At 43.1% G+C, this 25,746-nt stretch overlaps 1 protein-coding gene across 1 annotated transcript; it reads right to left on the bottom strand.

Annotated features, from left to right (window-relative positions):
- Positions 1–6,258: 6,258 nt before the first annotated feature.
- Positions 6,259–7,835, bottom strand: LOC105923051 (macrophage mannose receptor 1-like). The gene is made up of 2 exons (XM_036146039.1): positions 7,702–7,835; positions 6,259–6,728 (listed from the first exon to the last, which is right to left on the bottom strand). Exons 1-2 carry the CDS (start codon positions 7,775–7,777, stop codon positions 6,382–6,384), a joined length of 423 nt encoding a protein of 140 aa, XP_036001932.1. The 5' UTR covers positions 7,778–7,835; the 3' UTR covers positions 6,259–6,381.
- Positions 7,836–25,746: the final 17,911 nt, after the last annotated feature.

The following is a 25,746-nucleotide window of genomic DNA, read 5'->3' on the forward strand; positions in this document are numbered from 1 at the left end:
GCTGAAACAAAGAGACAAGGATCAATTTTCCTGTTAAGAACGAACACAGCTCCTTTATAAAAATTAAAACCCGGGCCTATAAAAGCTTATGAATCTTTTTGAATATTGTTATGGAATTCTTATCATGGTATTTATATGTGGAGATCTTGTTATATGAGACAGAATCTTTCTTTTTTTGAGCACTTAAAACCAACAAAGTGTCTCAGGAGGCTAACGATTGTTTAACATAAGTACATTTCATACATTCTGTGGTTCCATAACTACTTTACTTACTGTCTAAAAATGTTGTGAGTTGAATTTTTCATGTTTTTATTTAATCTCTAATTTCTAAGTAGTTTTCAACCTGTGTCCAGCCCACCATTTTCAGTAAAACTTTAGAAAAGCTTAATCTTTAGTATTTGAATTATTTTATAAAATCAAGTATGACATTTTCTGTGATAGACTGGCGACCTGTCCAGGGTGTACTCCGCCTCTCACCTATTGACAGCTGGAGATAGGCACCAGCAACCCCTCGCGACCCCAATAGGATAAGCGTGTCGAAAAATGGATGGATGGAGATGACCATGACTATAAAAGGACTATACCGTTTATGGTAGCAAAGAGACTGAATTAAGTACAGAATTAGTACAGAAAGTGATTTGAATACTTCACATTAGCTAAATCAGGCATGATTAGAAAAGTGCTTTTTATCTTGCGTACTCACAAAATATTTTACCTTTTGTCATTTATTAATTTATTTCATACTGGTGTTTTATTTTATGACTATTTTATTTAGTAATGCTACTTTACATAGTTCAGGGATGTTTATATTTCATGTTCTTATACTCAAATGGGCGGCAACGTTTTCTCCACTGCGTGGTTCTTTCAGAAGTTGTTTTGCTGACAGAGCTTTGTGTAAACTGTTTATATACAGTTGCTGAATTTAGTGTGATGGCTAATTGTAAGGCTAGTGACCAGAAGTAATTGGTGAGCTATTGGTGCTTGTAACTACTGATGGTTGACAGTCTAGCCGTCTTTCGCTACAGTGTGTGATGGTAGCAGACAAAGTGAACGGCATAGCTTAATAGAACCAAAATAATCAACCAATCATACGCAAAGTGGGCCATCAACAATCCTGCCCAGCCCCCATCCCTGATGTCAATTTTTTTAATTTACAATCAGGAAATTTCCCCTGTTTTCATTTGAAGAAAGCTGTTCACCCTCATGTCTTACACTAACATCTCCCACACCCAAGACACTTTTACTTAGGCACTGCAGTCAGCTGAGGAGAGTTTCTCAAGCTCATTTTAAGTGAAACCTCCCTCCAGTCATTGGAGGTAATGATAACTATTTAAAAGTAAAAAAAAAAACATATGTTCTGTCCATGGTTTACCCCGCCTCTCCCCCATATACCGCTGGAGATGGGCACCAGCTTCCCTGTCACCCTGCATGGATGGTAGTTACAGAGACCGTATTGGAACAATAAGGGAGTGAGTTATGGATAAGTTGTGGACCCGCTGCTCTAGAATAACCACACCTACCAGAATAACACACACACATACATTTGCACCGTTTATTTACAAGCATCTCTCCACACCCCCACTCCTGTGCGCCCAGCCCTCTCCGAGGCAGCCGTCCTTTCCCCACTAAAATTATTCTACTGTGGCGGACCACTAGGGGGCTCTACTCTCACTCAGTAGATATTTATATATAAATATATATATATATATAGGGTTTCTGTGCAGTTGCTCTTTGTTGGAGTAGAGTAAAGATCTGTTCAAACCTACATCCTTTGTGTCGTCATTATCACTCCTCCACATTGGTGACCCCTGTGAGCCAACATGTCCATATCTGATGGCCTGCCCAGCTCCTCACAGCCGATCGCCGTTTCTGGTGGACCTCCACCGGCCCCTCCGGCTTCTTTTGCTGTGGCCGTTAAGATCCATTTCTGGCTACATGATCCGCAATCATGGTTCTTCCACGTCGAAGCACCGTTTGCTCTTCGTGGAATCTCACTGGATGACACAAAGTACCACTATGTGGTTTTGGCGCTGGATCCACCATCTACCAGGCGCGCAATGACCCTGCTTCGCAACCCTCCGGCGGACGGGAAGTACAGCGCGCTCAAACACCTGCTTCTCCGCCGTTACTCCCTGTCCGACGCAGAACGTGCCGAGAAGTTGCTTTCTCTCTCGGGGTTAGGGGATGGCACGGCTTTGGAGCTGATGGAAAGCATGCTGTCCTTACTTGGTGACGATGAAGGCGGATTTCTTTTCATCCACCTGTTTCTGCGACAACTCCCGGCTCCGGTGCGGATCGCTCTGGCTAACTCGTCCCTGCTGCGGGAGAAGGATTACCGCTCGCTGGCTGAGGAAGCTGATCGTATCCTCCTGGCTTCCAGGACCTTCACTGTCCAGTCGCTTGCAAAGGAACCTACAGCAGCTTCTTCTGAGCCTTTGCCGGCTTCAGCGATCAATCAGCCGTCGGTGATGGCAGCGATCGCTACCAGGAAACGCCAGAAGCCGGCTTTTTGTTTCTACCATCAGCGCTTCGGCGTTAGGGCGTGACGCTGCCTCCCGCCCTGCAACTTCAAGTCGCCGGGAAACAACCAAGCTGACGCCTGCTAGCTGACGCCTGCTAGCTGACGCCTGCTAGCTGACGCCTGCTAGCTGACGCCTGCTAGCTGACGCCTGCTAGCTGACGCCTGCTAGCTGACGCCTGCTAGCTGACGCCTGCTAGCTGACGCCTGCTAGCAGCCGCGGCCGTCGCCGATAAAGAGAGGCTGCTCTTTATTGAGGATTCGCGATCGGGCAGGCGTTTTCTGGTGGATTCGGGTTCGCAGAAGAGCCTCGTTCCCCCGGCGGGGCTCGACAGGCTTGCTGAGGGCTGCGGACCCCAGTTGATGGACGTGACTTCCAGTGGAACTTTGTAGTAGCTGCAAGTTCTGTCCCCATCATAGGGGCTGACTTCCTCTGTGCTCATGGCCTGCTGGTGGACGTTGCAAACAGGTGTTTATTGACGCTGTGTCTTTTTCCTCACTGCCTTGTATAACGCGAGTGTAAAATCCCTGAAAAGGGGGTATAACTGAGTAAATAGGCCGCAGACACGTTTTTCCTCTGCTCCAGCATGTATTTACTCAACTATCACAACTTGCATACATACAGAACCACCTCAAACCCAAAACAACTGCATGGTTTCCCCACAAATCATCGTGGCACAATAGCTGCATTGACTGCTATGAGCTATTAGCTAACTGTGACGAAACATTCTTTACAGCAAAATATATACATATCAGTGCTCTCAACTCTCACGCATTGACAGTGTGACACACGCATTTCACTGACTTCACACGCTCACACGCAACACATGGCATTTCACACACAAACATGGAATTTCTCATGCATAAAAATCACAAAGCCCATCTGGGCTGCGGACGACAAAACTCCGCCTTCTGCTGAGCTGTTTCGGCTTCTTTCACAGCTTGTGGCCATCAGTAATTCCTGCTGCAGTTCTTTTTAACAGAGCAGCAGGAAGAGTGATCAGAATTATGAATAATTTTAGTCTTAACAGTGGTAAAAGTGAGCCGGTAAGGTCCTGTACCGTGTACACAGGAGGGGGGGGGGGGGGAGAGCTGCTGCCAGATGACCAGTTTATTCAGAACCAGTTATGGCTGCACGGTGGATCATAAAACAGTTCTGCTAACCAGATGCAGTTTAAAACGCCACTTGGTCTGTTTATAAGTTTCATTTTTATTAATTCTGCATTTTTTAACTACATGCACCGTATTTCTGTGCCTCCACGCTTGCTCCTCTCCCCCCTCCTTTCCCTCGGAGTAGGTGCTTTCTGAGCGTCAGAAAGCACTGACGAGAGCAATAGAGATTTTGTCTGGTCAGCGCGGCGACTGACTGAGAAACCTGTCGCTGTGAAAGGTGATAATGGTTATAAACTGTAACAGTCTAGAAGTGAATTGAGCTGAAAAGAGGGAGACATCAGCAGCTGGATTGTGCGTAAAGACGCAGCGGGAACCTCTGTGTGCTTCAGTGTTGCTGCTGAGGGGAAATTGTTGATCATAAAGACTTGATGAAAAACTGATTCACCAATCAGGTTATAGATTTACAATGATAAACAACCCATAGATGAATGTGTAACAGTATAATAAGTCGGTCAATAACTTAAAACTACTTAATTTTATTCAGTATTATTTGAACAATTGTGTATTTTTTATGTTTTAATCCATTAACTGAACAATAAAGTATTAATACGTCTCTTTCTCTTTTTAACACAAGTAATACATGTCTACTTCATTGTCTAGTGGGATAAAAATGAGATGGAGTTGACTCCACCGGCTCTTCCAGGGTCCGGTTAGCCCCGCCCCCAAACAAGCCCCCCCCCCCCCCCACATTAGCATAATCTCACTCTTAACTTTTGATAAAAGTTGAGAGGTCTGTACATATAGTATGCCATGAAACATATTGATGTGTTATCCAGTAGCCAGCAAACCCACTACTAATGGTACAGGTGTGTTTATGCGTAAACTTATACCTGAAAAGGGGGTATAACTGAGTAAATAAGCTGCAGACACGTTTTTCCTCTGCTCCAGCATGTATTTACTGAAGAGGAGGTTCCACTGCTCTTCACTACGGCATACTCGCGCTATGCTACCCTATCTGGTCATATATGGGTACTACATTTCCTCAACTAAATAAACATGAATATATTCAAACCAAACTGCCGGCAAGAAACATTGTACATATAAAGAACATCATTTTAAGTATGCAATGCGTAAAATGTGCAGATACAATCAGAAACAGAAAATAAACCTCTGATTTATGATGACCACATTTCAATCCATTACACGAGGAGCTGGGCCGTTAGTACATACTAATTTTTTTGCTTCAGGGGACACGTTCCAGCGTTTATTGTCGGAGTTGACTCTCCCCAATTTTTCTAACACAGACACAAAGCACAGGATAGAGCATTATATCCCCACAACTGGCGCTCAAGGCAAAGCTGGCTGTTGCGTGGGAGGAGCTTGCCAACATGGAGCGTTTAGGGATCGTGAGGCGCTCCAACAGCCCCTGGACGTCACCGTTGCACATGGTGCCCAAGTCGGACGGCCAGTGGCGGCCTTGTGGGGATTTCCGTCGTCTAAATAACGTCACAGAGAATGACTGTTATCCTATAACCCAAATCCAGGATTTCTCTGCCCATCTCGCCGGGACATAAATTTTTTCTAAAGTGGTTTTGTTGCGGGGTTATCACCAGGTTCCCGTGAGAGCTGAGGACATTCCTAAAACCGCGGTGATCACTCCGTTTTGCCTGTTTGAGCTTTTGCGCATGCCGTTCGGCCTTAAAGGTGTGGCTCAAACATTTCAGCGGTTGATAGATTCCGTTCTGCGAGGATTGTCTTTCGTTTTTGTGTATTTGGACGACATCCTTGTGGCCAGCAGCTTGGCCGAACAGCACATGTCCCACCTACGTCAGGTATTCAACGTTTGGCGGCACATGGCCTGATTGTCAACCCGGCGAAGTGCCAATTTGGGTTTTTGGGCCACCGCATTTCTGCCAGTGGTGCGGTCCCATTGCCAGAGAAAGTTCAGGCGGTGGCCGATTTTCCCCGCCCTCAGACAGTTAAGGCCCTGCAGGAGTTCTTGGGGATGGTTAATTTTTACAACCGCTTTATCCCCAAAGCAGCACAACTTCTGCTGCCATATTACAATGCGCTACAAAGAAAAGCCACCGACAGCATCGACTGACTTAGCGCCACCAAACTCTGTTTGGTGGCGCTAAGTCTGCTTTGGCCGTTGCTGCTCTTCTGGCCCATCCTTCTCAGTCTGCACAGATCGCTCTGACAACTGATGCATCTGACGTGGCTGTGGGGGCGGTTTTGGAGCAGCGTGTCTCTGGTGTTTGACAGCCACTTGCTTTTTTCATTTGCGGGACAATGAACGCAAATACAGTGTTTTTGATAGAGAGTTGCTTGCTCTATACCTGGCAACACGCCATTTTAGATATTTTCTAGAGGGGTGCTCATTTACTGCCTTTGTGGACAGGGGAGAGGAATGTGACGGTAGAAAACCCGAATAAAAAAAACTAAATAATAAACTATAAATAATAATTGAAATAAACTTGCCTTGTGCCGCCAGTTTCCCACATCTCCAAAATGAGCTTACGCCTGGGTCAGAGCTGTTGTCAGGACCGCACATTTTCCTTTCAAGTTTATTTTTATAGATCCCAACTTTTTACGTGGAAAGTGGTGTATGAAGTTTTTAGGCCCCATTTTGTGCGTACACAAGCTTTATAAATGAGACCGCTGTTGTTTAAATGTATTCAGAGCAGATTATTATAATCTATAATAAGCAATAATAGTCTACATGTTATTTACACAGAGCAGAATGATTTTTAGGACATAGAGCAGACAAAATTGAACTCCATTTGATCATTCATTTTGAACCACTTATGTTGTCCTCCTGTCTTCATGGCTCCAGACATGTCACAGTCATCCATCAGTCCATCTGCAGCCCAGTTCTCATAGCTGACCACTTCATCACTGACCCAGAACCAGAAATCCAGAGTACAGGTGTAGCGCAGTCCTATCCAGACGTAATCAGTGGAGGCCTTCTTGGCTTTCTCCTGGACCCATCTCTGCTCATCCAGGTTGGTGATGGTGACCAGGTCATGGTGGTGATCTCTGCAGTAGTACAAGGCTTCCTCCCAGGTTTTATTTTCTTTGATCAGGATCAGATTTTCTGGGAATGAAATGGAGAAAATATCAACCCTAAGGTTATCGCCCAGATGTTATGGCTTGAACCAATTTTTCAAAGTCTGTGTTAGGAAATATTTTCCTAAGTTTGTTTTCATTTATTTTTGATTTTAAGGGTGCATAACCTACTTTAATATAAACAAAGAGATAGAATCCAAACATCAAAGCGGCTGGTCGTAGTTAAGAAGGTGTTTAATTGTTGAAATACAACTTTTTCAATGATCTTACTGATAAAGGGGAGGTTTGAGATGGGCCTGTAGTTCTGGAGTAGAAGTTTGTCTAAATTGTTCTTTTTCAGCAGTGGTTTGATAATTGCTGTTTTTAGGGACTGGGGGAAAACACCTGACAGAAGGGACGCGTTTATTATCTGAGTCAAATCAGACGCTATGACAGGTAAAACTTTTTTAAAGAAAGCTGCGGGGAGAACATCAAGGCAGCTTGAGGAGGAACTTAACTGCTGAATTATCTGCTCTAAGCTTTTGGAGTTTATTTGGCTGAATTGGGACATTTGGTCAAAATCAATTCTGGTAGGAGACAACGTTGGTACTGAACTTAGTATGGATGTACAAACAGATCCTCTAATCTTTTGGATTAGAGGGGTCTATATGGTAAGGTGGTATCAAGGCACAGCTGGCCAACGTTCCAACCACAACCCTGCATGACAATTCTAAGAATAGAGTGCAGCTGTACAGACCCTTTATTTTCCTAATACCTGGTCATGTTTATGTTTAATCACTAAATTGTTAAATCTCAACATAAATGTGCATAGATGCAAATGTAAGGTGAACATTTTCTGGATGTAAAATTCAGGCTTATTGACAGGATTGTTCACCACAATAATAAAGATGAAATAATATTTTGTAATTTCAAAAAAAAAAAACAACAACATAATAATCCAGTTCATATTTTAGACATTTAATGGGTAATTGTGTTATCACAAATGTATAATAAAAACTCACCATCATAACAGATGAAGGGTTTTCTGTCAGCACATTTCTCATTCTTCCATCTGCCTTCATCATCAAACACAGTCATGGCACATTGACCACTGTTGTATTGCTCATCATTAAACTCTATATTCCAGTGTCTGAAAGAGAAACTGCTTTCATCTGACCACCTCCAGGAGTCTCTGAACAGTCCCATAAATACAAAGTTATTTTCTTTAGAGCTCAAAACATTCTTCAGTCGTTCATCCTGGAGCTGATTCAGTCCACTGACCAGGTCTGTGTGATGCTCTCTGCAGTAACTCTGAGCCTCCAACCAGGTATTCTCTTGTTTAATCAGATAGAAATTCCTCAGAGAAATTCTTTCTGTGGAATGACAGTGAATGACAGCAGGATCATTATTTTAAGTCAGCAACAGTTTTAGCAGTAAAAAGAAATGATGCATAAATTTAAATATCTTTTTATAATTCTTGCTCTTGAATACAAATATTTAATTCAGTTTGTCGCTCCAGTTCATAACGAATATCTCACAACATTTTTGCAAATAATAAAAGTCAATTCAATGTATTTATGCACATTTAAAGATGAATACATTTGATTGGATCCTAGTTATCAAACCTTGTATTCAAGCTCGGTTTATGAAATTTTAGCAGAACTCTTGCCTCAGTTGCAACTATGCCTCCTGGTCTGGATGCTTTCTTGTCAGGATTTTGGAGAACCAATAGAAAAAATAAAATAATTCTAAAATATTCTTACCATCATAGCAGAGAAAATGTTCCTGTTCCCCACAGGAAAGGTCATTCCACTTTAGACTTTTAAAAAGACTCCCACAGTTTTCAATTCTTGAATCATCTGGCTGATTAGTGTTCCACTCTGTCTCATTTTCATTGAACTCCACTCCAGGCAGAGACCAGTACCATCTCCTGGTACCATTTGTTTGGTCATACAGACCAATCCAAGCTTCTGTCATTGCTGGTGATTTTCTGATGAGTCTCTTCAGGCCTTCCATGTCAGACACTGTTGCCAGGTCCGTGTGTTTCTCTCTGCAGTACTGCTGAGCTTCAGTCCAGTTCTTTTCCACATCAATATAGTGATATTCATACAGATGACAAAACATTACACAACACTGACCTATAGACAGGAAGAAACACTCATTTTAACCAAAAGACAGTTTTAAAGCAGAGAACAAAAGAAACCCAATCAGTTTTATATAACTTTGATTTTAAAAATCCTTTCTTGTGCTGCTTACAAATTTGACTTAAACCATAAGGATTTACCAACATTATGATGTCTGTGCAGAGCCACTTACCCAACAGAATGAGCAGGAAAAGATTCAGCTTTATCTCTCCTCGGTCAGGTGCAAATATTTTGTTTTTCATTTTTGTTTCAAAGGTCTGTCTCTGTTGGAAAAAGCAGCTTATTAAACATTTCCTGTAGCTGTAAAAAAGTTACAGATACCAATAATGCAAATTTAAATCTGATTTTGTGAAATTTCCCGGTTTGCAACCTTTAAATAGTATTTATCCATCCACTTATTTTACCTTAAGCCCTAAACTCTTTTAAGGATAAAAAGATAATCACATAACCAGACTGAATGGTGAAGGGATTCAGTTTGTATAGTGATTTTCTAGACATAGAAAATCACTATATTTCTAGAACCAGACCACTAAAATCGCTTTAATCTACAGTCACATTCTCCCAGTCATACTCTCCAATGCACGCATTCACACACTGATATGCTGATTGGATTGGTTCTGGCCAATGATATGTTTTCTACCCGGATTTTGACAAAGTTCCTAGTTTGCAACCTTTAAATAATATTCTTTGCAACCTTTAAATAATATTCATCAATCCACTTATTTAATCTAAAGCCTTAAACTATTTTAAGGATAAAGAGTTTATCCTGAATTGTAAATTGAATCAGTTTTTATAGCACTTTTCTAATCATACAGACCACTCGCATTGCCCCAGTCACACACACATTCACACACTGATATGCTGATCGGTAGGCAACATGTGACACATCGACATGTGACAATATAAAGCTGGAATCGAGTACACAATCTACCGATGTGATGACTGATCTACCCACTGGATCTTTCCATCCATTCTTAGATGGATTAAATGAAAGTTTGTCAATAAATCTAGATCTCTGATACAAATTGAGGGAAAAACATGAAAGATTTTGTAAATTCTGCATGAAATCACACATGCAATCTGGGTGCGATTTGCTGGGGGGATTTACCCCCCCTCTGTTTGTGACGTCCCCCCCTCTGGCCATTCATGTTTTATCCCTGGGGGGGATACATTCCCCCCCCGGTCTGAACAAGTAATATTATGGATATTATGGAAATTAGGGCTGTCAGTTTTAACGCGTTAACGCGTTAACTTCGTTAGACTACAACGGCGACATTTTTTTTTTGTCGCTGTTAATTGCGCATCAAACACACACACCGTTCCCTAATGTTTTTTCCACGCCGTGCTCTCCGGACTGTGTTTCTTTTACCCTCGCTTTCCGTAGTTTCAAAAGCACAAGAGAACTGCAGCAAAACAGACCCGTGCTCACTGTTGCACAGACTGTTTATTTAATGCGTCTTTGGACTTGTTTTATTCTAAAGGCATTTGTAAATTTCATGAGTCACGGGTTGCGGTTATTTTAAGGCACGTTTCTTAAAGTGAAATCGCTTATTTGGGCTCTAAAATAAGTGTAGAAACAGGGGTTATTAAGAGACCTGCCTTCACTAGACACTTTGAGCATATCCAGCTGAAATATCCCTCCGCCATAGGAGCCAGCGGTAGTAAAGGCAGAGAGAGCAACAAGCAGTTTAGGGTGCAATAACCGGTGATAACTGCTGAAAGTAGATTACTTGGTGCATATCACCATTTTGAGCAGACATTGGTTCTGAAGATGAGTTTTTAACATGTTGATAACATTGGTAAATGGCTTGTACTTGTATACTGCTTTTAACTAGTCTTGACGACCTCCAAAGCGCTTTACACTACGTTCAGTCATTCACCCATTCACACACTGATGGTGGTGAGCTATGTTAGTAGCTACAGCTGCCCTGGGGAAGACTGACAGAGGCGAGGCTGCCATGCACCGGAGCCACCGGGCCCTCTGACCACCGCCAGCAGGCAATGCAGGTGAAGTGTCTTGCCCAAGGACACAACGATGGAGACTTTCAAAGCGGGGGATTGAACCGGCAACCCACCAATTGCAGGACGAACTCCCTAACCTCTGCGCCACCATCGCCCCATACATTGCAGAAACCCGACCCATAAACCGCACTTTAATGCTTATTAATTTGTTTTCTCTGTATTTGACAAACTAAGGCTGAATTACGTTGCCAAACGAAAGACCTGGGGTTACTAAACAGTTGCTAAACAGTCTCTTTCAGGGTATTAGGCTCCTGCCCAGTTGCAAGCAAAGTGTAAGACTGGAATGACCTGGAAATTTAAAACCTTTTTCCAGGCTTAAACTGTATGAATATGGATATAAACAGCAAGCAAAAATATTGTTGTTGGTGTGAAAGCTCAGAGAAAGTGAAAAAACGAACAATAAAACATGACTTTATTTAAATGTAAAATTTTTATTAATTTAAATGTAGCTGCTACCCCCGCGACCCGACCCCGGATAAGCGGAAGAAGACGGACGAATTTAAATGTATATGCCTAATACCATGTCTATCTTTGTTTGGGAGGCAAACAAATATATCGACATGAAAATAGATATTTATTTACAAATTTATTTACACATTGTGTAAACATCAGGGCGTCATGATAAGTCATTTAGCCATTGTAGTCCAGAGTTTACCATTTGGCACTAGGATGTTTTCATTCCAATTCTCAAAAGTGCTGGAAAAATATCAAAATAAAAATATTTTTTGTACAAGCATGTACTTTATTAGTGTCATTTATTGCAAAATTGCTTATTAAAATGCCCAAACAGGCTATTACACTTGCAGAAATAAAAGGATAAAACGTGTGATTAATTTGCAATTAATCTCGAGTTAACTATCGACATTATGTGATTAATTGATTCAAATTCAATCGTCTTAATTGTTTGACAGCCCTAATATAAATACATGTCTTGTGTCCTTCACATTTGTTAATTAAATTTTTTGTTGTCTGTTTTTAAAGAGTATTATTACGTTTTCTGCTCAAAGCGGTTAAAGTAAACTAATACCCACTCCCGAGTCCCGACAGTAGATGGCGCAAGTTTAAAAACAATAGTCTAACCTATTGGATGTAGCTAGCTACCTGAAAGAGCACTGTGTTAGCTAACCATTATTAATCAAACTTTTTATTCATTAATAAAACCTTTGAAAGGATTGCAAATCGCACACCGCATGCAATGAATACAAAGTCTAACTCTGTGTAAATGTGACACATACATCCAGTTAGATCCTTTAGCTGAGGTGAAAAACCTCGTTAACAGTTGTCACATTCTACCAGAGAGAAGTCTCTGTGAAAAGTGTTGTCCTATCTAACACAAATCATTTCTGTTTTGGAATATATTTAAACATTCAAACTGTTTTAACATTAAAATAACTTTAGTTTAACATTTAGTTTCCAATATAGTTAGAAATTTTTGTGTATTTTTTCTATTACGAGTTTTTTATCTGTATCTTTTTTCAACATAACTTTTATGTAAAAAATTTAATTTTACCTTTTTAGAGCTTTGTCCAGATATTTTTTTCTCCCTGTTCATGTTGCTGCTATCATTTTCCTACCATTTTAAAGTGTTTAACTAACAGAACTGTTGGCTGTTAGTTGGCTGTTAGCTGTTAGGTTGAATTTGCATGTTATCTAAGCCATTACAAGGCCTTTGTTTGGACAGTAGCATAAAGCTTGGTACTCATCATTACTCTAGACCTTTTGAATTGAGAAAGCTTTCTGGAGAGGAAGCGAAACGTCTTCAACTACGGAAAACAAGTCCAGTTACTTTGTTTTTTTACTTTTTTTGGAAGAACAGTTGGCTGTAAAACTACAAATGTTGCAATGTTCTGGTTACTAAAATGAAACATTGCTGCTACCAATTAATTTTGCTTGAAAACAACAACCTAAAAACAAAAGATTAAGAGTCCCTTGACTCTTCCTATCTTCCCAGCAAGCACCTAGCAAGCAGGATTGCTGTCCAAATATGATGGGGAAGATTCTCAGTCATCCAGGTCATGGTCATCCCAAAAAAGTAAAAAAACAACAACAACTGGACTTTTTTCCGAAGTAAGCCAGGCCAATAACGACTCTAATGACCTCCCCATTACTAAGGGGTGGATCTGTTTCGGTTCAATTAGCATGTTATTTAAGCCATTACAAGGCCTTTGTTGGGCAGTACTATAAAGCTTGGATGTCTGGAGCCAAACTACTCCTTTAAATAGTTATTATTACCGTACTTCAACGACTGGAAGGAGGTTTCAGTCAAAAGAGCTGGAGAAGCTCTGCTCAGCTGTTGATTTGACATGACCACCGTCAGATACACGAACTGGTAGAATAATGATAAACAGGGATAAATCTGATTTCTCAGCAGTAATATTTTCTTATTAAAGTGAGACATAAAAAAGTTTTTTCTTCAGTTTTGCAGAATGTCTTCTGACAATACACTTTTTTATTATAAAGAATAATTAATACGTAACGTTTAATACCAGAAATTCTCCATTCATTAAAAACGGTGTCTGGAGTGATTATGTGAAGGGTTTGATCTTCCCCTTTCTTTGACAGCAGCTTCCAAACTGCCAGCAGTAGACGCAGTTTATTGGTTTAAATGAGGCGGACCAAATCTATTGTTCTTCTTCTTATCCACTAGGGAAGCAATCTTTGATGATCAGGGGCAACACGCCCACATTTTGCTCTCTCTGTTCAACATAATTTAGTGGTCATTATTTGGAATCTTTTAAAATCAGGCCTTAAGTGTTTTAGACTAGAGCCACACTCTAGTTCCTACACTAATACGAGGATTGGTAGGTAACTTGGGGTTAAGTCATTTGCCTAGAGGCACATCAACATATGGCAGGGTGTCAGGATTCTGCAGGCAGTGCTGTGCAGCTCTCTGCCAGTGTTGCCTGCTCTCTCCCTCTCTCCCTGCTCACAGGTGATTGTAGTTGACAGGTGGGCGTGGTGCGCACCTGCAGCTCATTCAGCGGTGCCGTGCTGAAGAATAAAGGCAGAGAGCGGACAGCAGTAAGACGCCAGAGTGTTAACCTTGAGTGGTATGCTTCAGTGGCCACTGTCTCTCGACAGTTTTTCTGTTACCAGCGCAAATCCCTGTTTTCTAGTTCTCTCAGGTTGCCTCACACTTTGGATTCCACTCTAAGCCTCTGTGTGTGTTTCCTATGTCTCAAGTCAAGCCTTTGTGTTCTCTCTGTTCTGGATCCTGCTCTGGAACGTTACCCTTGTGCTCTCTTGGTGTTACCAAGTCGGGCTGAGGCCATCTCCAGTCAACCCTGGTTCCTCCTGCTGCCATCTGCCCCCTGCTCTCTGCTTTGGTGCTGCTCGGATTGCCTTGCTCCATCTGCCCGCTCACCTGTCGCTCAGTCACCTCGTTCCATCTTAGTAGAGGGCTCAGCTGAATCCGTCTTCATGCTCCACTCCCCCCGGATAGGTTTCCCGAGCCCGGCGGTAAGCACTCCACCCTCACGTACAGATCAATCTCCACGGCCTGAACTAAATAGCTTTTCTTATTCACAGAGTGATCGGCTCCGTTCCTTTGTCGCTGCCAGGCGCTCGTGCTGCAAGCCTATCCTGCGTCTTGTTCCCGCGTTCTTTAATAAAGATCTTAAACTGCTGCCTGCCTTCTGAATTGTGTTCTGCATGTGGGCCAAACAGTAAAATCATGACACAGAGTAGGAATCCACAGCTTTCAAATTGCCAGTGACAACTCTCTCCGTTGAGCAACAGTTGCTTCACAAACACATTCCCAAGAGTTATTTTAAATAAGAAACTAAAGACAGTAGAAATGCAGGACTTGCTAGAGTCAGCAGGTTTTATGGGGCCCCTCAAACAGTATTTAAACACATATTTAGTGGAATCCAGGAGAGGGTGTCACGTTTAATTGGCCAAGCTTAAAAGCAATCAGGGAACAAGAGCCAAGTGAGCCAACATCTCTGTCCTGACTCAAACTCCCCCAAATTTGTAAGAAATTACAGTTTTAAATCCTTTTGCAATGTATCCCAGTAAGAATTAAGATGAGTAAAGTAGGCCCTGATAAACTTGGTCATCTTGTGAGACTATTTACAGAGAGAATGCATGACATCTCTGACATCAGCCTGCAAACTGTTGGTTAGGGTGTGAAACAAATCTGGGAATCCTTGGCGCTGGTACTGAGAATATTTGCTGAGGGCTCAGGTTGGCCATTAGAACGGTGAAAACATGGACTCTTTTCTTTCTCAGTCGGTGCTGCTGCTGCTTGGGGTTGGTAAGAGGAGAGCGGTCTCCCTCGTTGGATCACACAGGTTTAATGTTCACTAGTTAAACATCCTCACATATCCTGAATAAAAAAAACATCCTGGTGTTTTAGTTTAATTTTGACAGCTTTTTCAGCGTAGATGAGTATTTATGAACAGGAGTGTGTATTTTAACGATTCTTCTGGAATGTGACAATTAAAAGTGGTAAGAGATTTTTTTTTCTTGCCTTCTTTCTTTGAGAAACATTACATAATTCAGATAAAGGTTAAACATATTTGCGACATTATTTCAGAGGTTACATTGTCTCTGTTTCAGAGTATAAAGATAAATGATAAAAAACATAAAATAAGTAAAATAGATTATACTGACAACTTACCCTTACATATACCACAGCAGCAATTACAGTCATCAATATAGAAGTATAGAAATGATGAACAAAGGTAAAACTTACATCTGGTTACGTCCTCCCTCTACTGTTTCAGTTGTTTTCTCTTTTTTAATCAGATAGAAACAGGTCTCAGTGAACTGTCCCGTCCCAAACAGATGACTTTTGTTGGCTAAGGGATCATTTGAATATGACGACACTCTACTCAGTCGTTATGTGCATGAATAAATGTAACACCTCTTTTTTATTTTATTTTTAGTTTCCTTTAATATTGTCTTTCTCTGGTGAGATTACAACTCATAGTACTTTATATTTTAGATAACATAAATCTCAATAATTGTCTTACACAAGGAAAACACACATTTAGAAGTGATGAGCTTTTAGGAAGTTTAAAGAAGGCAGAAATATTGTACAATTTGTGTGTCATGAGCTGAGGTTGGCGAACCTGAATTCAGCCGCACACAGAGTTACGTTTTAAGAAGTTTATTGAAGAGGATGAATAGTGGCAGATGAAACAGGTGGACAGCATAAAGCTGGAGCAGGAGAATAATGGTAGCAGGAACAGGCAGTCAGGGATGAGCAGGAGGCCGAAGGGTGCAGCCCAAAGTGGCGCAGATTTGCCAAAAATGTGTCCAAGAGCTTTTCACACTGCTGTATGTCACCATAACTGTGGTGCTTCTGCATCAGATTAGTGCAACATGCTGATAGCTTCAGCCTGTCTGAACCAACAGCCTGGCTACAGTCACACAGATAATCTGTAATGTGATGCATACTCCCTAATCTAGTAATTGAAGAGTTAATGGTTCAAAAAATGAAAGTAAACAGAATTTGATGTCTAACCTAATTACTAAATAATAATTAGGCGATTATACTCCACTTAATTTCAAACATTTACTTGGGTTAAAATATCTGTAATTGTTAAAATTTCTATTGTAATGCTCAGACACGTTAGCAACCAGATCAATATGTAAAACAATTTAACATACATCCCATAATAAAATGTAATAAAGCTTCTTGCATGTATAAATCAAGCAGAGCACAACTGTGAAAGCAGTAAGGCTCCACTTGTGAAAGTTCAATCTGTTGAGCTCTTTTTTGGCATTAAGACAGCAATTCTTAATGCTACATTGCCAGACGTAAAAAAGAATAAAGAAACAAAGAACAATTTAATAAAGCTATTTATCGCAGAAAGAATAGTTCTTTACATACAGATTTTCAGCCTCACTAACAGAAACAACTTTCACACTCAAAGCTTTCTGAACGAACCAGTTGATGAATACGTTTAAGTGTATGCTATATGATGATCAGTCATTCAACACAGATTTTTGTGCAATCTATTTTCTTAAAAACTAACAAAATTGTCTGCTGTGAAGCGGGCGCTGTACCAATCCGTTGTGGCGAAGAGAGAGCTGAGCCAAAAGGCGAAGCTCTCGATTTACCGGTCGATCTACGTTCCTACCCTCATCTATGGTCACGAGCTTTGGGTCATGACCGAAAGAACGAGATCCCGGATACAAGCGGCTGAAATTAGTTTTCTCCGTAGTGTGTCTGGGCTCTCCCTTAGAGATAGGGTGAGGAGCTCAGTCATCCGGGGAGGACTCAGAGTAGAGCCGCTGCTCCTCCACGTCGAGAGGAGCCAGTTGAGGTGGCTCGGGCATCTGGTTAGGATGCCTCCTGGACGCCTCCCTGGTGAGGTGTTCCGGGCACGTCCCACCGGGGGAAGACCCAGGGGAAGACCCAGGACACGCTGGAGGAACTATGTCTCTCGGCTAGCCTGGGAACGCCTTGGGATTCCTCCTGAGGAGCTGGCCCAAGTGGCTGGGGAGAGGGACGTCTGGGCCTCCCTACTGAAGCTGCTACCCCCGCGACCCGACCCCGGATAAGTGGAAGAAGACGGACAGACGATATGAAAAAGCTGTTGGGTAAACCTTTTATGTCTACATTTTTTGGTCATTTTTTATTTCTTGTGAGAATAAAATCTGCTGTTCACCAGATTATCTCAGTGTGGATCCCTAAATAAATACCCTGTGAACAGTATAAAAAAGTACAATAAAACTCCACTATTTTTCATTTTTCCAAAAAGCTGCATTGTCGGAGATATAAGCTGTCTGTACAGCAACTAAGATAATAATTCTAGTATTTGTCATTTTTTTCCCCCTGTATTCAAAAATATTTGCATGAAAACCAAAATAAATTGTGTTTTGCTTAACTCTAGAACACCTGTACTCTCTCCAGTTTTGCATCAGCAGACTTTTCCTGATGTTTATGGAGACATGTAAATAGAGCTTATTCATAGACTGAAAGGCTCAACTGGTAGATAAAGTTTCTCTTTCATTTTGTAGCTGATGAAATTTAACATTTAAAAACATTTCGCCCCACAATGTCTCAATGGATTTCTTTTTACTTGGATTCAAATTGTCATGCAGCATTAGTGCATTGACTTGTGATCATCAATAAAGAAAAAGGGGCTTCAGATGCTATTACAACTGTTGCACTTTCAGTGGAAACAAGTCTACTGCCTAAAGCACACAAAACAACATTCTAAAGGTCATTTTAGAGAGCTTAATAACACCAAACGTGTATTTTGCACAGAATATTGCAGCGTAATTACTAAAAACCCACAGAAGATGCATCTGTGGATTCTGCAGAAAAGCAAAACATTCAGATGCTTCTGGTATTAACATTTATGATTCTTAAAAACAGCAGTTAGCTAACTTAATCATAGATAGATAGATAGATAGATAGATAGATAGATAGATAGATAGATAGATAGATAGATAGATAGATAGATAGATAGATAGATAGATAGATTGATTGATTAATAGGTGAGCAGAGTTGGCAATAATTACTGGCAGCAGGTGGAGCATATCTGCACTAATTGACTGGAGACTGAGCTGACTGGGTTGTGGCTGGTGGCTAAGAGGTGACAGGCTGAAACTAGAAAAAACTCCAAAACAAACAAACATAAACCTAAGTCATGATAATTTAAGGATAACAAGTTTTGCCTTAAAAAATTAAAAGCATGGCTAATTTTTAATAATTTATGAGGGATAGCAACAGAAAGGACCACGTGTGTGTTAGGCATCTCTGACTTCCAATTACACAATATAAGACATCTGGCCAATAGAGATGAAAACACAATGGCATCTGATTGTGCACCACATATCACATTCTCTGCAGGGGCCACATCAAATATAGTAATTTTGGGGGAAAAGCCTTATCTCTCTGCTACAGATGTAAGAAAATGTGTCAAAAATTAAAGACCAGAACAGTATCAAATTTGGGCAAGCCCAGAATACATGACGGAGGGTAGCTGGAGCTTGACAGCAACGGGAGCCAATAAGATCGACATCTGGATATATTTTGGTAAGCCTATTCCTGGATAGGTGAAGCTTATGTAGCACCTTAAACTGGAGCAAACCATGTCTGATACAAATCAAAGTTTAATGTATTCTCTTAATTGCGCTTTGCCAGGAGATGTCCGACACCTCAAATCCCAACTCCTCTTCCCTCTCTGCTCTAATATGACTAAGTGACGGTAAAGCGATCCTCTGAATATTCTCATATAGTCTGCTCACTCCTCCTTTTTTATTTAGATCCCCCTCCCACCACTCGACTATCCAGTCATTTGGTGGGAGTAACAGAATGGAAGGGAAATATTTCTGAACAAAGACACGCACCTGTTGATAATATAAATAATGCGAACTGGGGATATTATATTAATTTACCAACTGCTCGAATGACATGAACACACCATCCTCAAAAAGTTCCTATTTCAGTCCATTCCTGAACCATAACTAAAATGCTGTATCCACGAGTGAGGTTGGGAAGAGTTTGTTGGCCGAGATTGGCAGAGAGGGCCAAGCCTGTCTATGTTTGAAGTGGGTCCTGAATTGGGACCATATTCGAAGTGAGCTACTTACAACAGGATTGTTTGTGCACTGCAGCGCTGCTTACTGGGTGGCGATGGCACACATACTAAAGAAGGCAAGGACACAGAATAAGCACAATATTGTTCCATTTCAACCCATACAGATCCATTCTCCTCATAAGAAGCAAAGACCCAGTATATTAGTTTATAAATATTAGCTGCCCAGTAATATTGCAAAACATTTGGTAATGCTAGGCCTCCAGCCTCTTTCTGTTTCTCAAGATGTGCCCTCCTTATTCGTGGGATGGTCTTATTCCAGATGAAGGCGCATATAGATTTATCCAACTCTCTGAAAAAAGACTTTGGGATAAAAACAGGTACTGTTTGAAACAAAATAAGAATGTGGGCATGATTATCTTCTTGACAGAGTCAATCCTGCCAGCGAGCGATATAGGCAGCACTGACCAATGGGTAAGGTCATGTTTGGCCCTCTCCAGGGCAGGTTTAAAGTTATGCTTGAATAAATCACTATATTTACGGGTTACTGATATGCCAAGACAGATACAATTGTTGGCAGTTTCTTTCAGTGGGTATGCCCCAAAAGACATCTGTTGAGCCTGGTTGTTAGAATAGAATAGAATAGAATTCAACTTTATTGTCATTGCACTGTCACGAGTACAAGCAACGAAATGGGGTTTGCATCTATCCAGAAGTGCTATACAGGGTATAAATATTTATTCACAGGTGTATGTACAAGAAAGAGTAATAGTAAGGGAAAATTTCTCTGCATTTAACCCATCCCCCATTGGGGAGTAGTGGGCTGCCACTGTATGATGCCCGGGGAGCAATTGGGGGTTGAGGGTCTTGCTCAGGGACCCAGAGTGCAGGCAGTTGGGATCACAACTTTCAACCTTCTCAGAGTGCAAGCACACTGCTCTAACCAGTAGGCCACCACTCCCCCTAAGAGTGGTGGTTAATAGGAAAGAGGAAACTTTTAGTAAGGTTGATTGTGTAGCCTGAAATCTCTCCAAAGCTAGAGATATCTAATGCCTTAGGAACAGGGATGCGAAGATTAGACAAGTAAAGTACCAAGTCATCCACATATAGAGACAGTTTGTGAGTTTAACCTCCCTTGACAACACCCACAAACTCCTCTGCACTCCTAAGTGCAACCGCTGGCGGTTCCTGGTGAGATTTAAGATGAAGCTCTTCAGCAACTTCCGATGAGAGAGTATGGAATTCTGTTAGCAAACCTTTCTTTACCGAGATCCACTGATGGAGCTTCAGAATTTTTTTGATCAACTTCCTTTATCAAAGAGATCAACTCATTAAGACGTGCCGACTGTCTTCTGTCCATGCATACATTATAGGATATTATCTGACCCTGTAAATTTGCTTTCATTGCTTCCCACAGATTAGAGTGGTTTGTGTCTGGTGATTGTTTTTTTTCTAGATAGAAGTCAATTGGGGTGAATAGGAAGTTTGGATTAAGTCTCCAGGTGCGTTATGGAGGCTCATTATCTGGAAAGCAAATTACCATGATCATTGGGGTATGGTCAGAGATAACGATGCTCTCATATTCACTAGACCTGAGCAGGGGGATGAGTTTCTTGTCCAGTAAGAAATAGTCTATCCTGGATTAGAAATTATGGACTGGAGAGAAAAAGGAATACTGTCTAGAGACCATATTTCTATATCTCAATGCATCAATAACCCAACTACTGTACATTTCTTCACTTAAATAACGCCACCTTTACTTCAGCTGAAAATATACATATAGTCTATATGATTAATATAAAGTGAGGTTGGCACAAATTAAACACCTACATAACAATCAGTGTCAACAAATTTTTTAGAAGGATGGGTGAACAATGCTGACAAAAAGATGAACATATCAGTTATTTCAATAACTCCCACCATCCCATCATTAATTTCACATGTTGAATATAGCCAATAAATGCTTTAGTTGAGTACCGTTAAAAATAAGAAAACTTATAACTTAACCTTACCTGGTTAAACTGTATTTCATACTTCATCATGATTTGCTGCCATGTCCTTTCAGTGCCTTTCGTAATCAATACGCCCCCCACTCCCCTTGTGTTGAATGAGTGAAGTGTGAGAAAAGAGTTATAATTCTGTCAAATAACTCTCATATCGCTCATGCATTGACTTTTTCAACACTTCTCTGCCGCCAGCTCGCCTTTTCCGCAGCAACAGCATCGTTTCGTATGGTTTAATATTCTCCATTGGCCTTCTTTAAAGAGTTCTAATTCCATTTGCGGGAAATACCCACTTCCAGGCTTATTAGTTCCTGCTGTTGCCATGGTAAGTCACGTTATCTGTGATCCATTGATAAGGGCTTCTTTCATGCTCGTGCTTGTGTTCAACTCATGGTTGATCAGATGCTGTGTTTAGTTACCTGTCTGATATCACCTGTTCTGAAACTGGAAACGTTGAGTATGACAGAGTGAGGTGAAACTATTCAGAGTAGCAGCTTTCTACTCAGGGTAGATCAGCCATTCTTTCTGAAAAGACGCACACCGCAGCCTGCCCAACTATAAAGGCATCTGCCCCACCCATCAATCAGCTGCAGCCTTCCGTCTGCCCTTTCTGACTCTCCTCTCGCCTCTCACTAATACCTGACCGCTGCCTTGCTGTGAGACAAAACAAAGACAGTCATATCCTCTTCATTGTCCCGTACAGCAAATATGCCAACATTGGCCTTGGTAATTTCAATTCAATTCAATTCAATTCAATTTTATTTATATAGCGCCAAATCATGAAACATGTCATCTCAAGGCACTTTACAAAGTCAAGTTCAATCATATTATACAGATTGGGTCAGATTATACAGATTGGTCAAAAATGTCCTATATAAGGAAACCAGTTGATTGCATCAATCAGTGGACAGTAGAGCTGAAGTGCAGTGCTCACGTCTGAAGTGGCTCAGGTCATAGTGACCTTAGGAGACAAGCCTTAATAATCCAATAACACCCCCAAATGGACAACTAAACTATTGCAGTTTCAAAACAAGTTTTTCTAACATGATAAAAAACATGCCATAGTTTTCTGCTGCTCTTCAAGCTTGGTAACTTAAGGCCAAACTACTTATAACACTGTGAAAAGGTTCCGCTTGCTGTCACTGAGCTTTCAAAGAATCGGAACTGCTCGATATGCATTCAATGTGCCTCAAACGCATTTATTAATTGTCACAAGCAGCAGCTCTCTCCTGCAGTTCCCCCCTCTCCTCTATACCACTTACTTTGGAGTCCAGGTCTCGTTTCCACTTGAGGACGGCCTGAAATGTGAACAACCTGGTCATGTCGAAGACCACAAGGGCCCCCACTGCTTCTCTGTAGTACACACGGGTCCTATTTCCATAGCGTTCTTGTCCTGAGAGAGAGAGAGAGACAGAGAGAGAGAGAGAGAGAGAGAGAGGGGGGGGGGGTTGACAGAAATCAGGGTCAGTTATTTTGGTGGATGAGTGATAAAAATGAAATGTGTGTTATCAAGCCTCCTTTTTCTCCCTCCTGGTATGTTTTTGCACATTGTGATTATGCTTGGGTTTGGTTATTTGCTTTCCTTTAGCAGAGGATCATGGAGCGACATCCAGCTTATTAGCGCTTGGTATGAGCTACAAAAAATGTCCGTCCGTCCGTCCGTCTTCTTCCGCTTATCCGGGGTCGGGTCGCGGGGGTAGCAGCTTCAGTAGGGAGGCCCAGACGTCCCTCTCCCCGGCCACTTGGGCCAGCTCCTCAGGAGGAATCCCAAGGCGTTCCCAGGCCAGCCGGGAGACATAGTCCCTCCAGCGTGTCCTGGGTCTTCCCCTGGGCCTCCTCCCAGGGGGACGTGCCCGGAACACCTCACCAGGGAGGCGTCCAGGAGGCATCCTGACCAGATGCCCGAGCCACCTCAACTGGCTCCTCTCGACGTGGAGGAGCAGCGGCTCTACTCTGAGTCCTCCCCGGATGACTGAGCTCCTCACCCTATCTCTAAGGGAGAGCCCAGACACACTACGGAGAAAACTCATTTCAGCCGCTTGTATCCGGGATCTCGTTCTTTCGGTCACGACCCAAAGCTCGTGACCATAGATGAGGGTAGGAACGTAGATCCACCGGTAAATCGAGAGCTTCGCCTTTTGGCTCCGCTCTCTCTTCACCACAACGGATCGGTACAGTGCCCGCTTCACAGCAGACGCTGCACCAATCCGCCTGTCGATCTCCCGCTCCATCTTCCCCTCATTCGTGAACAAGACCCCAAGATACTTGAACTCCTCTACTAGGGGCAGCACATTCTCCCCAACCCGGAGAAGGCACTCTACCCTTTTCCGGTTCAGGACCATGGTCTCGGATTTGGAGGCACTGATTTTCATCCCGGCCGCTTCGCACTCGGCTGCGAACCGCTCCAGTGAGAGCTGTAGATCACGCCCTGATGAAGCCAATAGCACCACGTCATCAGCGAATAGCAGAGACGCAATCCTAAGGCCACCAAAACGGATCCCCTCAACACCTTGGCTGCACCTAGAAATTCTGTCCATAAAAGTTATGAACAGAATCGGTGACAAAGGGCAACCTTGGTGGAGTCCAACTCTCACTGGAAACGAGTCCGACTTACTGCCGGCAATGCGGACCAGACTCTGACACCGGTCGTACAGAGACCTGACAGCCCTTATTAAAGGGTCCGGTACTCCATACTCCCGGAGTACCCCCCACAGGATCCCACGGGGGACACGGTCGAATGCCTTCTCTAGATCCACAAAGCACATGTAGACTGGTTGGGCAAACTCCCATGCCCCCTTAAGAATCCTGCTGAGGGTATAGAGCTGGTCCAGTGTTCCACGGCCAGGACGAAAACCACACTGCTCTTCCTGAATCCGAGATTCGACTATCCAACGGACCCTCCTTTCCAGAACCCCTGAATAGACCTTACCAGGGAGGCTTAAGAGTGTGATTCTTCTGTAGTTGGAACACACCCTCCGGTCCCCCTTTTTAAATAGGGGGACCACCACCCCAGTCTGCCAATCCAGGGGAACTGCCCCCGATGTCCACGCAATGTTGCAGAGCCGCGTTAACCAACACAGCCCCACAACATCCAGAGCCTTAAGGTACTCAGGGCGAATCTCATCCACCCCCGGGGCCTTGCCACCGAGGAGCTTTTTAACAACCTCGGCAACCTCAGCCCCAGAGATGGGAGAACCCGACCCAGAGTCCTCAGGCTCTGCTTCCTCAATGGAAGACGTGTTGGTGGGATTAAGGAGGTCTTCGAAGTATTCTGCCCACCGACGCACGACGTCCCGAGTCGAGGTCAGCAGCACACCACCCCCACTGTAAACAGCGTTGGTACTGCACTGCTTCCCCCTCCTGAGACGCCGGATAGTGGACCAGAATCGCTTCGAAGCCGTACGGAAGTCTTTCTCCATGGCCTCTCCGAACTCCTCCCACGCCCGAGTTTTTGCCTCGGCGACCAGCCGAGCCGCCTGCCACTTCGACTGCCGGTACACATCAGCTGCTTCCGGAGTCCCACAGGCCAAAAAAGCCCGGTAGGACTCCTTCTTCAGCTTGACGGCTTCCCTCACCGCTGGTGTCCACCAGCGGGTTCGAGGGTTGCCGCCGCGACATGCACCGACAACCTTGCGGCCACAGCTCCGACTAGCCGCCTCAACAATAGAGGCGTGGAACATGGTCCATTCAGACTCAATGTCCCCCGCCTCCCTCGGGACGTGTTTAAAGTTCTCCCGGAGGTGGGAGTTAAAGCTCCGCCTCACAGGGGACTCTGCCAGACGTTCCCAGCAAACCCTCACAGTGCGTTTGGGCCTGCCAGGTCGGACCGGCTTCCTCCCCGCCATCGGAGCCAACTCACCACCAGGTAGTGGTCGGTGGAGAGCTCCGCCCCTCTCTTCACCCGAGTGTCCAAGACATACGGCCGCAGAACAGATGAAACGACAACAAAGTCGATCATTGAACTGCGACCTAGGGTGTCCTGGTGCCAAGAGCACATATGGACACCCTTATGCTTGAACATGGTGTTTGTGATGGACAGTCCATGACGAGCACAGAAGTCCAACAACAAAACACCACTCGAGTTCAGATCAGGTGGGCCATTCCTCCCAACCACGCCCCTCCAGGTCCCACTGTCATTGCCCACGTGAGCGTTGAAGTCCCCCAGCAAAACGAGGGAGTCCCCAGGAGGGGCACTCTCCAGTACCCCTTCCAAGGACTCCAAAAAGGGTGGGTAATCTGAACTGCTGTTTGGTGCATAAGCGCAAACAACAGTCAGAACCCGTCCCCCCACACGAATGCGGAGGGAGGCCACCCTCTCGTTCACCGGGGAAAACCCCAACGTGCAGGCACCGAGATGGGGGGCAACAAGTATGCCAACCCCAGCTCGGCACCTCTCACCA

The sequence above is a fragment of the Fundulus heteroclitus genome, chromosome 14, assembly GCF_011125445.2.
Source record: "Fundulus heteroclitus isolate FHET01 chromosome 14, MU-UCD_Fhet_4.1, whole genome shotgun sequence".
Lineage (NCBI taxonomy): Eukaryota > Metazoa > Chordata > Actinopteri > Cyprinodontiformes > Fundulidae > Fundulus > Fundulus heteroclitus.